General features: G+C 39.3%; 1 protein-coding gene across 2 annotated transcripts in view; it reads right to left on the bottom strand.

Annotated features, from left to right (window-relative positions):
* LOC137997652 (ATP-binding cassette sub-family C member 4-like) overlaps positions 1-15902 on the bottom strand; it is a 43298-nt gene extending 27396 nt beyond the window's left edge. The window contains exons 1-3 of one of the 2 annotated variants that reach the window (XM_068843756.1): positions 15817-15902; positions 3211-3770; positions 1-162 (exon numbers count right to left, since the gene is read on the bottom strand). The exon at positions 1-162 is cut by the window's left edge and continues 218 nt beyond it. In XM_068843756.1, the coding sequence (XP_068699857.1) occupies positions 1-162; positions 3211-3729 (681 nt within the window). In that variant the 5' untranslated portion in view covers positions 3730-3770; positions 15817-15902. The remainder of the gene's footprint in view (positions 163-3210; positions 3771-15816) is intronic. The other variant, XM_068843757.1, reaches the window with a different exon arrangement.
* Positions 15903-18384: the final 2482 nt, after the last annotated feature.

Genomic DNA, 18384 nt, shown 5'->3' with positions numbered 1-18384 from the left:
GTGCCACAAAATCAACAGATTGATTATAATTTCTAGCGGCGCTAACAACATAACGCCAACACAGTTCAAAGACTTCTCGATCTTTTGTGCGTCATTCGAGACTAGGTTTATAGTGTTCCCAGACAACGTGGCCTCCAGGCTACAACGACTTAGTGACAGAACCTGTGAGAAAGAAAAAATATACTTGGTATATTTTGTGGGAATTAGAAGAACCAACTGCCTGAAAAGCTGATTTTGAATTAGCCTCATTTTCAGACGGTCCAGGTCGCTCGTGTCACGCACCCTCCTCCCTTCCAGGTCTGATGGACTTTATTCAAGGTCATTTTCCTGACATCATGGTTCTACTGTTTTTTTTTACACCAATCCAATCGAACTTACCATTTTCTCAAAAGTCAGGAATTTAAGGAACAACATTTTTGTAATTAAAATGGCGGAAGACCTGTGAGGATTTCAGGGTGCTGTTGAGAAAGTTTGCCAAATCTTTGCTGTGGAGATACTTTTCCACGAACAGATGAATGCTCTTAAAGCTTTCATTTCAAGAGAGGTTATTTTTTTTAACTTGTCAAAGGGGTTCGAAAAGTTGTTGGTGTTTCAGATGGCTCTCTTGGTCCACGTCAAACTTTCGAATCACGGAATTACGACCAATCCAATAATTATTGTCATTTCACCATTCGTAAGCCTAATGGAAGACCGGGTGAATTTTCTTTGGAATCTGGGCATCAGAGCTGGATCTATAGGAGACGATAAGTTTGTAAATATCGTGTATTCTTATCCGGAGTCATTTGGCTACAGGCGAAATATGTTGTCATCTGACAAAATTTGATAGGAATTGTTGTGGATGAAGCGTATTGTATCAGCCATTGGTATGCATTTCATTTTATCTTGATTTTAATAGACCTTATTTGGTTTTCCACGAAGTTATAGTAAACGTTGTTGCGAAGTAACCACAAGTGGTCATTTTTCGCCTTCTTTTGCCAATCCTATATTGAACATTTTGATTTCTTTCACATCCAAAAAACAAAAGATTTGAATGTTAGGGTAAATACGAAATTATTTACTTGGAAAATATAAGCTAACAGGGCATGACATCTGAGTTCGTACAAACTCCCCTTGAAATATTAAGGTAACGAGTTCTGCTTTATCATCACTGCCTGGACTCCAAAAGCAATATTGGCCCTGTTTGGGCTTTCATGCACTTCAATAAACTTTCCCATTTGAAAAACAGATATAATTGTGTCCTTTGCTCCTTTTGTTGCCGTAGGAGTCACAGCCCGGCATGAAAGGAATGTCGTCAGACAACAAAGACCGCATCTCGCTTACTTTGAAAAACCACGGCCTTAAGGCTACTGCATCTCGAGTCTTGGAAGTTCCTCTGTACATGTAAAACCTGTAGTAAACATCGCTCTTTTTCTTTCTGTCGATTATGTCTGCTATGAAGGTCCTCACGGCATGTAATAATAAATCTGAGTCCATGGACCACTCTATAAAGCCCTTGTGGACCACCCCTAATTGTTAAAAGTAAATACCTTTAAAAGACAGCTTGAAAACTAGTCCTTGTGTAATTTCTTTTCCGCCATTCTCTCTTCCCTTGCCAGTCCTTTCCATGCTGGCTACTCTTCAGCCTTCCTCAAATACTGCTTTCTTGCAGATTTCACTTTCAGCAAATGCGATCTATTCTCTATTTCGCATTCCCCATTTATACATTTTTGTACCCTTCTCTACAAATTGGTAAGCATACGCATAAGATCAAGAATTCACTAAAGAAACACACATTAGCAGCCGGTAAAGATCACTTTGCACAGGGGTTAAATGAAGAAGTCCTGGAACAACTTACAAAATGAAACACCAGAGAGCACAAAGAAAGCCACAAATTAAAGTATGTCATGAAAATAATTTTATTCCAAGGTAGCAACTTGAAAACGTTATTTTGACAAATAAAGCAACTCTGTTTGTTCAATAACGATAGCCAAAATAATACAAAATAAAGTCGGAGAGATTTATCTATATTTTGGGAGCGCTTTTGATTACGTGGGAGGCCTCATGGTTAGTGTGCTCGACTCCGGAGCGAATGGTCCGGGTTCGGGTCCTGAACGGGAACATTGTGTTGTGTTCTTGGGCAAGAAACTTTGCTCCCACGGTGCCTCTCTCCACCCAGGTGTATAAATGGGTACCGGCGAAATGCGGGGGGGAACCCTGCGATGGACTGGCATCCCATCCAAGGAGGGAGTAGAAATACTCCCAGTCTCCTCGTGCAATGGAAACCGGGATAAGACTTTACCTAAATAATTATTCCTCACGTGCTTCTGGATATGATATAATTATAACCAACTCTATCTCATGTATATCCAACGCGCGCTCGAGGTATTGTTAAGTACATCACAACATGTCAAAGTGTCATAAGTCTCGTCATCTCTGCTTATATTTTCCGGGTAAATAATTTCGTATTTATACCCTCACATTCCAATCTTTCGTTTCTTGTGGCTGCTTCCCAACAACGTTTTAATACTATAATTTCCTGGAAAACCAAATAAGGTCAAAATCAAGATAAAATGAAATGCATGCCAATGGCTGATACAATACGCTTCATCCACAATGCCTATCAAATTTTGTCCGATGACAACATATTTCGCCAGTAGCCATTTGCGAGTAAAGACTCCAGCAAAGAATACACCATATTTATACACGTATCGTCTCCTAGAGATCCATCTATGATGCCCAGATTCCGAAGAAAATTCGCTTGGTCTTCCATTGGGCTTACGAGTGGTAAAATGGCAATAATTATTGGATTGGCCGTAAATCCGTGATTGAACTTCGAAAGTTTGGCGTGGACCAAGAGAGCTATCTGAAACACCAACGACTTTCCGAACCCCGTTGACAAGTTTAAAAAATAGCTTCTCTTGAAATGAAAGCTTTAAGAGCATTCATCTGTTCGGGAAAAAGTATCTCCACACCAAAGATTTGGCAAACTTTCTCAACAGCACCCTGAAATCCTCACAGGTCTTCCGCTATTTTAATTACAAAAATTTTGTTTTTAGATGGTTCTTTTGTTGGCATGGCAATTTTTTGTGTCACACTAATATCTGCTTCTTGTTAAGCAATTATTAGCGTTTCCTATGGTACCATATCATTGCCGTTAAGTGTAACGGTGTTGTAGAGTTGGGCCACCTTAAGCATAAAATCAAACCCAATTCATATAATGACTAAGCTCACCTTCTTATATACAAGTCCGATTAACGCCACCTTCATTTTTAATCCCCAGAGTTCAGTGAGGTAGTCATAGTGATACGTTGTTAAAGCTTTCATTACACTTGTCGCTCCCAAAAATGCCACGTACATGAACGCAAACTTCAAGTCCAGATTTGGTCCATCGTTCAATGTCTTTAGCACCAGCCAAAGACAGAGAGGTTGTAAGGCACTACTGAAGGACTCTAGGATTTTCAAAAATATCATCACGAGGCCTGATTTCCAGGGAATAAGGCTGGCCATTGCTTTCCATAAGCGTGGTTTCCTTTTCCTGGACTGGCATCTTTTTAATTCTTGGAACCAGCGTTTCTCAGCGTCCTCCACGAGAACCTCAGCTTTATAATCTTCGAGAAGAGGAAACAAATCGTTGTCGGTCAGTGGTCGTTTGTTGCCTAATTTCAACACGTCATTCATCCACCAGAAGAAGATGACTGACAGCCAGTTTGCAGCATCTCTTGGATTTTGCTTCTCGGTAGGCTGTGGCATGTTTCAAAGAATGGTTTACCACTTATTTCGTCACAAAGATCCTAGAAGGTTAAAGGTAGTTACGAAATAATCGGTCTACCCTTTCTAGACCTTGATGGCAGGGGAGTTGTTGCCTAACGTTTGTCAATTTTTACAGTATAGCCAAGTCACAAGTATAGTTTGAAGTCACAAGTATAGTTTTGCCTGTGATTTGCCCAAAACTGAATCTGACGGGACAAATGGCTTTGGCCATGGCAATTTTAATCACAAATGACGTCTCACAGCAACAAGGCAATACCTAGACTTTCGAAAAGTCCTTCCTCTTGATACGCGCGGAACGAAGGACTTTTCATACTTGATTGGCGCCAATTTTAGCGACCCAAAAACGGGTCGCTGAGCTAGGCCAATCAGAGTAGTCTCGTGGACCCCAGGGGATAGAGTTGTCAATCAAAGTTTGCCACACGCAGTGAAGCGTGACTTCCAGACTATCAGAGAAAAATAATTCAAGAATATCTGTCTTGCATATATCTGTTTGTGTCTGCTCCAACCAGAGCTGGGAAAAGTCTGACCTTTAAACTAGTCCCGTACGCTTTTGGTCGCTTTTTTGGTCGTACTCGTAATTGTTTCACTGATTTCAATCACGAGAGATTTGGTCTCCAGCCGCAATTGTCGTGGCATTAGAGCGTCATATGTAGGAGACAACACATTTAAAATCTTAAGTATAAACTGGTGTTTGGAAGTCCCGAGGCGATTCTCAACGACTATCGACACATTTTTCGTCGAATGGAACAAAAAAATTACAAATGCACGTGTATTCATCGACGAGAGTCATTGCATCGCTAAATGGTCAGCAAAAGTTTCACAAAGATGTATCTTTTACATGTAATCCCGGTCTAGTACGTCTCCTACACCTGGCCCCTGTTGTTCAAAAGGTGGATAACGCTATCCACCGGATAAATCACTATCCGTTGGATAGCGAAATTGGTTTTGCTATGACTTGTCCACTGGATAGTGATTTATCCGGTGGATAGCGCTATCCAGCCTTCGAACAACTGGGGACTGAAGCCTACCTGATCTTTCATGAGTGAAATCAATTGACTTTCTTGACGATTCGAAACTTTCCCTTACTTGCTAATCTTTCGAATTAGTGTTTCGTTTCTATCAGCACAAATCACGGCACAAGTTTTGGTCCAAAAAATACCACTGGAGATCTCCTTTCCAAGCGGCGACTCGAGATTGAAAATAAGCTTTTGTTTTATTTCATCTTTGTTTCTGATACCTTCAGCACAAAGTCAACAAATTTCCTCTTTCGATTTCGTAGAAACAAACATGTTCGACTGTTTTCGTCGGATTGCGCCATCACGTGCAGGACTTGCGAATGACGTCATCCCCTTTTTGGCGCGAGACGCAAATGAAAACCTTGCAAGCGAGACAAGTCGACCTCTCGCGACTTCGTCGCTCGCTCATTTACTTCGCGTGCGAAAAATCACGATTCGCTCGCTAAAACATTTTCTCCTGGGATTATCGTGAGGTCAACTTGTGGCAAGTCTAGGCAATACCAAGTCATTACATTACGGGGCCACGACGCAACCAGAGTTACACCAAGCCGTCCGATCACTAATACCGGAAATCAAAGGTGGAAGTGAGACGCCGAATCGTGAATTGAAAGTTTGATTACCAAAACGTTGCATTTATACTCAGTACTAAGGGGGATATATCCTTATATGTGCTATATAGGTATGTGTGGCCCCCAAGGGTATGGATTTTTAGCTGTTTTGGTCTGAAATAGGGTATGTTCTGGTCACCGTAGCCTTGAATTGGCTTGAATGTTTTTAGAAGAAGCTTCTCCTTCATAATTAGGCAATAAGACTATCAACAAAGCCCTTCTCAAATTATTACGCAATCTAGTACCCAGGATCCTCGGGCTTTTTGGTCAGCGGGAGAGCGCCCGGAGAGACTTTGGGATAATGGACTTCAACCATTTTTTTGATTGGCCGCTTGCATAACAATGGAAGTCCGACAGGAAGTCGGTAAGTAATTCGGAAACCCCAGAATTTGGAGGGAGATTTAAAATCTAGAACTAGTTTCAGTGCGGTTTGTTTTTCTACCTCAGAAATATATCAATCCCGGGCTCGAAATAACGGCCGGTCAACGGACAATGTCCGAACTGATTTGGGAGTTGACCGGTCAACCTTTCGTCTCGCCGGTCTTGTTGACCGGTCACATTTGATCGTTTTGAAAATGAAACAAGACGCCTCCAAAGGCGTATCCGTGGAATGCGCAAACAGTTGACACACATTGTCCACTTACAGTGAACTTCAAGTACAGGTAAACTTCAGAAAATGGCGAGAGATTACCAAAAAGATACATCTGTAATATAACTTGAAGTTGTCTGTAGTAAAAACTCATTATTAATGTTACTAAAGTTGCAAATGCGAACAAGGAAGCCCTATTAGCGGGTTCTCGGGATACGGGATCTTTCATTTATTTATTTTTTGGAATGAGACTTTATTTAAATCCTACAGTTTTACTTCCTTCCTTAACTACATTCATCCAAAAATTACAAGATCAGCCTTAAATCCTCCGAGAAACTTATTACAGATCACAGTTCAACAACTTATCATCCTGTGCAGTTGTTCAAAAGCCGATTAATGCTAATCTCAGGTTAAAAATGAACAAACGAGTTTTATTCTCTACTCCCAAATGCTGTTCAAGGCTGATATTCCGTGAAACTTTACATTAGAAGATGTCAATAAACAAAGGAAACTTTCACCAAAAAGTTGAAAACATGAAACAAAAGTTTACCCTAATCCTGGATTAAGGTAATCGGCTTTCGAACAACCGGACCATGTATTCGAATTCCTGTTCCGTAATCCTGGTTTAGTTTCTTGCAAACTGTTTAAATCTGCCTTGGCGAAGACAAGAAGACAACATGTGAACTCCATTTCTCAGAATGCTCAAAAATGTAAAATTCCGTAATTGCGCGTTCTATAGTCCAGTCCAAAGTTTTAGTTTTACAATTCCATAATCTTGATTTCAGTATTAGAGTAACTTGGTACCAAACGTTTCACAATAACTTGAAATCTCGTCAAGGAAAAAGCTTAAGTCCAGTAGTCCAGTCTGGGTTTAAATCGCCAAAACTCTTTCTATTATCGATTCAAAACTCAACAAAAGCTACAAGTAGTAAATAGTTCTCACAAACTACAAAAGTTCGTCATGATTCTACACTCGAGCTGAACAAAAAACTATCAAACACGAAAACAAAAAAACCCTAGTGATCGCTTCTCCAGAAAACACTGTCTAGTTACAGCATTACCAAACGTACGCAATGCGCTCCTATTTTAAAAAATATCGCGTATCTCCTCAGTCCAGTGAATCTGTGACAAAATGACGGCAAGACACCGGGTTTTTGTTAGTTTACTTTCTTTCTTTCAAGTTTTAATAAAGTTCGACAAGATACATGTGCGAATTTAACACAAAGATCTCAATCGTTGATGTTAGCTTAGGTGTCAGCTGAAGTTAAGATCCTCCGAATGAGGGGAGTACTTGGATGGGGGACCGCTGCGAAGTCCCCGTTACGGACATCAGTAATTCGCCTTTTTTAAACTCGATTTCATTTTTTATTTTGTTTGGCCGTTGAAAGCTATTTTCTTATTTTCTTTCTACGTCAAAACGGCTGAACAAACCGGTTCCCAAGAAAAATTAGAGTATTCGTGCTATGCAAAATACTCCTAATGAAGTATTCGTTCTGTGCAAAATACCGTAATGTTCACAGCGGAACACACAACTATAAGTACGAAGCAAGATCTAGAAATAACGTAGAAAATTCTTCTTACCTTTAAAGCTTGTCTTTCTCAAAGAAAAAAACATCTGTCCACTTTATGGAATATTTTTATACTGTGTCAATCATGGCCGGCGGAAAGATTCCACAATAAATAATTGCTTTCCTCGTTACAACAGAACTGTGTCGCGGTGGCCGAGTGGTCTAACGCGCGCACATGATCGCGAAGCGCATGGAAAGTATACGGTTTCTAAATGAGGCAGGGAAATTCGGATATACTGAAGGGTATAAAGGGAAATTCACCCGATCGGAGCTTAATTCAATATCCGTGGGGTATGCACATTTGTGACTACCAACAAAAAAAATAAAATTTCACACCAACCCGGTTTTAAGACGTGGTATGCCTTCGGCATTCCACGTAATAAATTCAAATTTCCATGCTGTTCAGTTGTTTCAGTTGTAGCAAGTCGCTGAGCACATGGGCATTTTGTCTGAGCATGCGCGAATGGAATCGAATTATTCGAGTTTGGCGCCATTGTTATTTTGAACGCGCTGTTCGCGGGTTTTTAAACGGGCGATCTACACTTTGAAAAATATTTTGTCAACAAAGATGAAAGATTGTAACAAAATTACACACTTTTCTATCACTATGGATATTCTTCGAGTTTGTTGGGAGTTCGGATGAGAATATTTTAATGATCAAATCCCGAACAAAACGAGATAAAGGCCCAAAGAAGCGGTGTTTGGCATTTGATTTACCGAAGTTCAAGATGTTCACACGAGAAGACAAATGATGCAGGTTAGTTTGAAGATGTTGAAGCTTTATTGTTATGAATCACAGGGCTGCATATTGACACGATCCTCAGATAAACCACACGTTATGAGATGGAAATTTTGAATTTGAGCTGATTTTGCTTCAACTTTGAAGTAAGTTTTCATCATAATTCCGCCGGCCCCCAAGCTTTAAATTACTTCAAATAACATTGTCTCTTCTTCCTCTTTGCAGCCGCTTGGGACTCCAGGCTTTAAAAAATGCGCTGTTTGTAGTATTACAATGTTATTACAACAGCTTTTGGCAAATTTTTATTTGGGAAGTTTTGATTGATTTTCCAAGTCGTGGATCACAAAAGTTTTCTGTCTTGCTGCTCTCCAAGTCTGTTGTGCAGAGCATATAGTTGTCCATTTTTAACAAGGTTGTAGTGTCATTTCAATCATAGTTAATAGAGGGGAATGGTTATGAAACGCGGCAAATTTCTTTGTTGTAGGTTTTTGTTCTCTTTTTTGGCCTTGACTGTGCACAAAACACAATAGTTGTTTACTCCGTAGTGAGGAACTAACCAATAGAAACGTGTTGATTACGTAAATCATGCATAGTGTATGAGCCCAAAACAAAAGATTGTGCACGGTCGTGGACTTTCCAACCTAAATCTTGGCATCTTTGTTTGCTGCTTTGATGTTTGCCGAGCTTCCAAACCATTCCCCTCTATTAACTATGTTTCAATACACGATGACTTTTGCAATTTTTTTTCCTGTGCTTCAGTAGCTTCGTAACCTAGAGCTAACTTAAGTCAAAAGTTCGGTTAAACTACCCTTTTTCGCCGGCCCCCAAGTCCGAGAACACTTTTTTAGTGCATTGTTTGTTTATTTGTCCTCCGCTTCATCTGGTTTATTTATTCCGAAAAAATGCGTGCTCTTTTTTGTAACAAGGCAAACTAATACCGTTTACTGTCGAAGATTTCACATTTGGAGCTTGTCCATGTAGTTTTCGAACCGGATGGCGTAAGCTGTGTTATCGTGTTTATTTCATTAGCATGCTGCTACCTAGCAGACTAGCATTAGAAGCTCGTCGGTTTTTTTTTCTACGTGCAGCAACTGAATTTACCTCAGCAAGTGTTCTTAGACGAGCGATTTAAGAAATAAGTGAGAATGCTCATTCAAAAAGATTGGGTTGTAATTCTGGAGACGAGCTCTGTAGGGCAGAACTGTTGAACATTTCGCTTTTAGTGTGCATCCCTTAGCCTGTAGAGGAATGCCAATCACGATTTCTTTAGATGTATGTGTTAGTTATACATTTGTACAAAAAAATGTTAAGAAACACGTTTTACTTGCCAAAATCCCGTTGTACCGTCTACAATAAGTGAAACATGCACTTGATTATCTGCAAGACCTGTCACTATATTTTGATCATCTTCTCAACAATCATTATTCACAAATAATATGTTACACATCAGATTTGTCATGTACTGGCTCTTCCAACAATCCATATACTGTAGTATAAAAATCAATAAATGTTCACCACAATTCACGGGTAAAGGAAGACACAAAATTATGTTGAAAACTAGATGAACAATAATACTTTGAAATTTGCAATGAGAGTAAGCAAGGCAGTTCATTTACATATTACCTTGAATGTTATTTGTACCCAAAAAATGTTGAATAAATACTGGGTACAGTGTAGCAAATCTTTATGAGCATTTACAATGTTTGTAAAAACCAAGATAGTGTGAGGAAGAGGGAGAGAATGGTTTACTTAAGTTGAAAGAAATGAAACCCTATATTATTGATGTTTACTTCAGACCTGAAAAGTCAAGTTTGATCCTTGCAGTTGTGCCCCCCACTCATGCATAACCATTCCTGCAAGATATCTGATGAAGTTACTGATGTTTCCAGAAGAGCTGGTTGCAATAAGGCCACCTTGTAGCCCATGCTTGTGGCTTTCAAAGAGGCTAATGGTTGTATGCATTAGAAGCTTGTCTGTTAGTGCTTTGTAGTGACATCTGTTCAGACATGTATTCTGAGCCATGATCAGAAGTACTCTGCAAATTATTATTTAGTTTTAAGGTTAGGCTGTTAATGGAAAGGACAAGGGGAATGTAGTTATCTAGAAGAATGAAAAGAGTTCCATATTGCATGTCTTTATTTTGAAGAATTTACTCATCACAGTTTCTCGAAAAGTGTCCAGCATCCATAAACAAGTTCTAGTATAAACATAATTCTCCATGTCTTAGGTTTATCAGTAAGCTTGCTTTGGAAAAAGTGTTTCATGTACAGAATTAAAAGTTAGGATCAAAAGAACTCACAGCGTATTCTCTGCTGTTTAGAGACATGGGCAGTGGCTCAACAATTGGAGCAATGGAGAGAAGTGATGGCTGAGAGGTCAAGTTTTGTGGAAAGGTGTTACCTTGAGAACCAGTTGTGAATGAAGATAAACGGGCAGATAAGTTATGTGAAACAGCCGTATTTGAAGCTCTTGAAGTTCTGGATTATGATTGGAATCTTAAACACTCATACATAATTAATTTGTTTGCAATAAAATTAACAGATGTGCTGAATTCATGAGGCTCATACAAATGGGATTCTTTGTTCCTTATAAATTCAATGTACAGTTAAGATTTCACTAGTTGGAGTCACATCCTACATAATAAAGTGTTGCATGTCATAGTCTCAGTAAGGTGACCAGCAAGTTGATATGAAGAAAAACACTCGTGATCATTAAGTTTTTGATATCCATTTATTGTGAATACAGTTGTTGACCATTTCCTCATATCTTATACTTCCGAAGGACTAACAAATTAAATTATATTTTAGTTCTATGCTTGTAAAAGTTTAAAAAGCTTGGGGCTTGATATTAAAAAAGGAATACTCTTTGGTGTGTCACTCTTAACATCGCTTTGTTCCCTGGGCCTGGTCTAGTCAGAACTTACTAATTTCCTGTTGTCATTTTGTAATCAATTTTCAACTTGAATAGTCTGATTCTTTGGAAATGAACACAGAGAAGGATCATTCCTACAGATTGAGACAGTTGTACAAGGTTCAAGAGGGCAGTTTTTTCAATTACAACATGGGAATCATAGACCTTGCTATGCCCTTAGACAGTGGTTATTTATTTCAGGTCCTCAGATTTAGTTCCCTAGGGATTTGGGATGTGCTTCAACTCAAAACCTTAACCAGCTATCTTGCTCTAGTTCCCTGAAGCTAACACCATGTAAGCAGTAATTTTCAAATGGGAGGTGCTCCATGCAATACACGGAACCAAGACTTAACATGACTTACTCTCTGTCAGAAGCTTCAAACGTTCCACAATTTCTAAACAATTTTCTCGTGGTAACATTACCAACTCTATTTCCTGGCTGTTTACTCAGACCATAATTTGGTCAAAGCTGCTGTTTTTGGTCCGTCGTTCACCCTTGTTCGCGTTCATGCCAACAAACTTAAGACCGAAAAAGGAAAGTTACCGTAAACTTTGGGTGTAAACATATATTTTCATAATGTAGCTGAAATTCTCGATATTTTAACACATTTGAAACAAGAATGCCCAACAGAGCAAAAGAGAGAACAGTGAGAGGTAAACACGTAGGTTGGAATCAAAACTAACGCGGTAAAATGTCTGTCTAGTCTGCTTATGTGTGTTTGAAGAGCCCTTCGAATTATGCAACTTTCGCAAGATTACTGACTACGTTTGAGTTCCACACCAAAACAACTTGTTTTCCCCTTATTATTCGAAAGTACTTTGCTGTGACTTTTTGCCATAAACAGCCCAACCGTTTCTCGATCTTTTGATACCGTCTACACGTAAGGCAAGGAAGATAAACTACACAGATAACGACACGAACTCGAAACTTTTCGCCAGGTAGACCGCCATTATTTTGGTTTCTGCTTATGGCGGGCCAGCGGATACGCTCATAAGAGATCTCAAAGTCGCGCACGCGCAGACAGAATGCCCCTGTGCTAAGTCGCTGTGTATTGCCATTTGCGGAACTTTGATCTGAAATCCTGGGTGAAATGCAACAAGAACCGTTGTTGACAATGAGTGCTTTAAAGTGCTATAAGCTCTAAGCAACAACTTTTTTGGAAATATATAACGCCACTTTTGGTTCATGGGCCCCTGTTTTAAGAGTTATTTATTATATATAATTTCACAGGCCAGAATAGGTACGTGACCGAGTTAAAATGAATTTGACCGGTCATCGTTCCCAGAGTCTCTCCGAAAATTATTTCGAGCCCTGCAATCACAAAAATAATAAAACGAGGGGGTTTGAATTATATCTAATAACGCACGAGAATTTTCCCACGCCGCTAAAAACTGATTACTGTTGCTGCTGCAAAAGTACCGTGGAAAAACATTACATCAGTCTCTTTTGGGAGACATCCGTGGAAGTAGGTCTTGCCGAAGCTATTCAGAGTTTCGGAAACATAAAACTGTAGTGGAAGAGGACATTGGTGTCGTTTCCAAAGAAAATATGTCGATCTTGCTGCTTGCACGATGGTATTCTGCACGATAGAATGCACGCTGAAACACTAAAAATACACTTACCGAAAGAGTCAGAACTTTCCATAAAAGTGCAGGTCTTGACATTAGAAACTTCTATAGCATTCTAGAACTGTTCTAGCTAGAAGAGCTAGGGATCGTTTGATATTCTATAACTTTAGAGATTTTAGAGTTTTTAGAACCCCAAAAGATCTTACATATTCTAGAGCTTTAGAAATCTTAGACTCACAACATGGACCATGGATATTCTAGAACTGTAGAACTTTTAGAGATTTTAGAAGCCCCAAAGCCCCTCAGTCTTTTTAAAATAACTCTAAAATAGAAGATAGCTATAGATGAGGTGACAATATCAAACGATCCCTTTGGGGCTTCTAAAATCTCTAAAAGTTCTACAGTTCTAGAATATCCGTGGTCCATGTTGTGAGTCTAAGATTTCTAAAGCTCTAGAATATGTAAGGTCTTTTGGGGGTTCTAAAATCTCTAAAGTCTCTAAGTTCTAGAATATCCAACGATCCCTAGCTCTTCTAACTAGTCTCGTTCTTTCATTCAAATTTGAGCTTTCATGTTACAGTTCGGTTAATCACACTCTTTACGAGATAGTGTGATGAATATAGCACACGTTTACTGATTAAGCCTGAGCGCTCGTTTCAGTGATTAGGATTTTACGTTTCATTTTACGGTTTGGTTAACTATACTTTTTACCGAGATTGTGTGAGGAATATCGCACTCGTTTACTGATGAAGCCCAAGCGCTCGTTTCATTGATTAGGCCAAGCACCTTAAGTGAGCTAAAACGTTCCGCCGTTTTCCCAAACGAATTTTGGACATGAAAACTTGACTTAAAAGTGAACGGACGAATATGTGTATGGTTCGTTCTTTAAGCGTGTGCGTAATAATTATATCACACGAGCAGCTGTGACCTTGCTCAGATTGAACAAATGTCGGCTAACACGAGCCGCTTACAAACCCGTCATCTCCCCTTTAAGGTCTTTATTTAACACTGTACTCAGTATACAAACAACCAGGATATAAACATTTCAGTCTAAACATTCTTTATTCTCTGTTACGGTCAACTCAAAACTTCAACTATATTCAGTCCGTGCATGATGATGATACACTTTACATTAGCCCGGCCAGCTTTCGTGAGCTGCCTTTCTTTTCTTTTGTTGTGCCTGTCCACAATATTCCACGAAAAAAATACAAACCTATAGCGCAACATTTTTTTGCACATGTATTTCAAGGACCCCAGCCATTTGAAAAATTGCTCAGCACACTCTGTAGACTCTGTAAAACATCGTTCCAAGTCGGAATGATATTTACACGTAGGGTTATCAGGCGGAACCTTTTAGAACGTTTAGAGATTTTAGAAGCCCAAAAAGGGTCGTTTGATATTCTAGAACTTAAGATTTTAGAACCCCCAAAGACCTTACATATTTTAGAGCTTTAGAAATCTTAGACTCACATCATGGACCACATTTACCTCTCGAACACTCTCTCAACCTGCCATTTCTACTGTTTACTGTTTTCTCTTTTCTGTTTCCGTTTAAACTCAAGCATGCGAAATACAATAAACCAATTCACTGCAAAGGAATGAGCCAAGACTTACCTATTCAGGTAGTTTCAAGACTAACGGATTAATTCAATCAAACATCAATGACATCATTATGCATACCAGAAAAAAAAAATTGTGCTGAGGAATTAAGGCATTTCTTGATATAGTTCCTCCACAAGTAGAACTTTGTTAGTTAAAGATCATTACCTTGCACAAAATGTAGCGGATCTTTTCTTTTTTCGAAGGCCATCTTTAGTATGCGAATAGGCAGATCTCGGAAGCCTTTAAAGCGATTATAAAAATGAAAGTGAAGGAGGCGTTGTCGAAGTCTTATGTTTCAATCAGACATCAATGACATCATAAAGCGCTATACTAAATTACTGTGAAAGTTTAGAGAGAAATACAATTCTAGAAAACGAGCCCGTGATATGGTATCAGCTCGATTGGTGAGGATGAAACGATCTCCAAACAATTTGAAACGCAGTCTAGATACATCAACGAAGCCCAATTGGTTTCCGGTGCAAGGCGGAAGCAAACTCAATGGTACTGAAAAATGGGCTCTCAAGGGGAAATTCTCTGGTGGAGCTCATTCCCAGAAATGGAGTGATAAATTAATTCCCTATTGGGGATATCAAATTTAAACTTGTGTTTATCGACAAATTTAATTCTTAAGATTTTACCGATAAAAACTAGTTTGGAGTCAACCTTCCTGCTTTCGTGAGCTCTGAAAATGGGTGTGGAACGAAGCAACTGCAAGATCCAGTCAGGTTCAATTGAGAATCGGAAAGACCTTTCTAGGGTTAACTTTTCTGTAGTGAGAAGTTTCTCTCTCAATGGTCTTCACTTGTCTCGTAGTATTAGTCCTGTACTATGAAGCGATATCGGCCACGAAGGATAAAATCTTGTTGATCAACTCCACAAGGCTCCATTCTTCCCCTCCTATCTCTACCCATCCGTTTTTAATGACACTGATCACGAGTAATGACCACGCGATCACGTGAACATCATCCGATCAAACAATTATCAATGTGACAAGGAAAGAACAGTTGTTAAAACGACGCTTAATTTTTAAAGATTTCATTAATGACTGAATCAAGTAATGGACCAAATCTTTTGATGAATGTAGGTACCATGTAATCTCTTATGGTAATAGCCTGTGATTTTGGCTTGTCTCAATGTTCTCTTCTTCCGCTGATGTATGGCACAGTCAGTTCAAGAAGACAGTAATAGTGGGAAAAAGTAAATTCGCACTTCTAATAATTCATGGGCTATAATTCATCTCCTGGGTACCTCTAAGTGAAAATTCACCTAAAATTGTCTTAATTCCTCTCCCCAGTGTAGCTTAATTTTCACGCCAACAATAAACGCTCCTCAACGCAGAGTCTCGGTGCGTTTTATTCAGCGGAAGAGAAAACAAAGGGCTTTTGTTTCCATTGTGCTTTAGATTTAGGGCATTTCTTGATACAGTTCCTCCAGAAGTGGAAATTTGTTAGTTAAACATCCTTACCTTGCACTAAATGTAGTGGATGTTTTCCTTTTTCAATGGCGGTCTTTAATCCGCGAACAGCCAGATCTCCGAAGCCTTTAAAGCGAATATGAAAATGAAAGTGAAGGAGGCGTTGTCAAAGTCTTTTGTTTCAATCAAACATCAATGACATCATTATGCATACCAAGGTCACGCGATACTAAATTAAAGTGAAAGTTTAGAGACAAACACAATTCTAGGAAACGAGCCGTGGTAAACCGTATCAGCTCGATTGGTGAGAATGAAACGATCTCCAAACAATTTGAAACGCAGTCTAGATACATCAAGGGAGCCCGCTTAGAATCCGGTGCGAAGCGGAAGCAAATTCAACGGTACTGAAAAATGGACGCCCCAAGGGAAATTCCCTGGTGGAGCTTGTTCCCAGAAATTGAGTGATAAATTAATTCCCTATTGGGGATATCAAATTTCGCGAGATTGAATGGTGTTTATCGACAAATGTAATTCTTAAGATTTTACCGACAAAAACGAGTTTGGAGTTAAGGGTGCCATATTCAAAATAATAATTCAGGGGCTATGATTCATCTCCTGGGTACCTCTAAGTGAAAATTCACCTAAAATTGTCTTAATTCCTCTCCCCAGTGTAGCTTAATTTTCACGCCAACAATAAACGCTCCTCAACGCAGAGTCTCGGTGCGTTTTATTCAGCGGAAGAGAAAACAAAGGGCTTTTGTTTCCATTGTGCTGTAGAATTAGGGCATTTCTTGATACAGTTCCTCCAGAAGTGGAAATTTGTTAGTTAAACATCCTTACCTTGCACTAAATGTAGTGGATGTTTTCCTTTTTCAATGGCGATCTTTAATCCGCGAACAGGCAGACCTGGGAAGCCTTTAAAGCGACTATGAAAATGAAAGTGAAGGAGGCGTTGTCGAAGTCTTTTGTTTCAATCAAACATCAATGACATCATTATGCATACCACGGTCATGCGATACTAAATTAAAGTGAAAGTTTAGAGACAAACACAATTCTAGGAAACGAGCCGTGGTAAACCGTATCAGCTCGATTGGTGAGAATGAAACGATCTCCAAACAATTTGAAACGCAGTCTAGATACATCAAGGAAGCCCGCTTGGAATCCGGTGCGAAGCGGAAGCAAAGTCAACGGTACTGAAAAATGGACGACCCAAGGGAAATTCCCTGGTGGAGCTTATTCCCAGAAATTGAATGATAAATTAATTCCCTATTGGGGATATCAAATTTCGCGAGATTGAATGGTGTTTATCGACAAATGTAATTCTTAAGATTTTACCGACAAAAACGAGTTTGGAGTTAAGGGTGCCATATTTAAACTAATAATTCAGGGGCTATGATTCATCTCCTGGGTACCTCTAAGTGAAAATTCGCCTAAAATTGTCTTAATTCCTCTCCCCAGTGTAGCTTAATTTCACGCCAACAATAAACGCTCCTCAACGCAGAGTCTCGGTACGTTTTATTTAGCGGAAGAGAAAAAAAAGGGCTTTTGTTTCCATTGTGCTTTAGAATTAGGGCATTTCTTGATACAGTTCCTCCAGAAGTGGAAATTTGTTAGTTAAACATCCTTACCTTGCACTAAATGTAGTGGATGTTTTCCTTTTTCAATGGCGATCTTTAATCCGCGAACAGGCAGACCTGGGAAGCCTTTAAAGCGACTATGAAAATGAAAGTGAAGGAGGCGTTGTCGAAGTCTTTTGTTTCAATTAAACATCAATGACATCATTATGCATACCACGGTCATGCGATACTAAATTAAAGTGAAAGTTTAGAGACAAACACAATTCTAGGAAACGAGCCGTGGTAAACCGTATAAGCTCGATTGGTGAGAATGAAACGATCTCCAAACAATTTGAAACGCAGTCTAGATACATCAAGGAAGCCCGCTTGGAATCCGGTGCGAAGCGGAAGCAAAGTGAACGGTACTGAAAAATGGACGCCCCAAGGGAAATTCCCTGGTGGAGCTTATTCCCAGAAATTGAATGATAAATTAATTCCCTATTGGGGATATCAAATCTCGAGAGATTGAATGGTGTTTATCGACAAATGTAATTCTTAAGATTTTACCGACAAAAACGAGTTTGGAGTTAAGGGTGCCTTATTTAAAATAATAATTCAGGGGCTATGATTCATCTCCTGGGTACCTCTAAGTGAAAATTCACCTAAAATTGTCTTAATTCCTCTCCCCAGTGTAGCTTAATTTTCACGCCAACAATAAACGCTCCTCAACGCAGAGTCTCGGTGCGTTTTATTCAGCGGAAGAGAAAACAAAGGGCTTTTGTTTCCATTGTGCTTTAGAATTAGGGCATTTCTTGATACAGTTCCTCCAGAAGTGGAAATATGTTAGTTAAACATCCTTACCTTGCACTAAATGTAGTGGATGTTTTCCTTTTTCAATGGCGGTCTTTAATCCGCGAACAGCCAGATTTCCGAAGCCTTTAAAGCGAATATGAAAATGAAAGTGAAGGAGGCGTTGTCAAAGTCTTTTGTTTCAATCAAACATCAATGACATCATTATGCATACCAAGGTCACGCGATACTAAATTAAAGTGAAAGTTTAGAG

The sequence above is a fragment of the Montipora foliosa genome, chromosome 3 (genome assembly GCF_036669935.1).
Source record: "Montipora foliosa isolate CH-2021 chromosome 3, ASM3666993v2, whole genome shotgun sequence".
Taxonomy (NCBI): Eukaryota; Metazoa; Cnidaria; class Anthozoa; order Scleractinia; family Acroporidae; genus Montipora; species Montipora foliosa.
The sequence above is the reverse complement of the archived record's forward strand: the minus strand, read 5'-3'. Positions and strand labels throughout refer to the sequence as shown.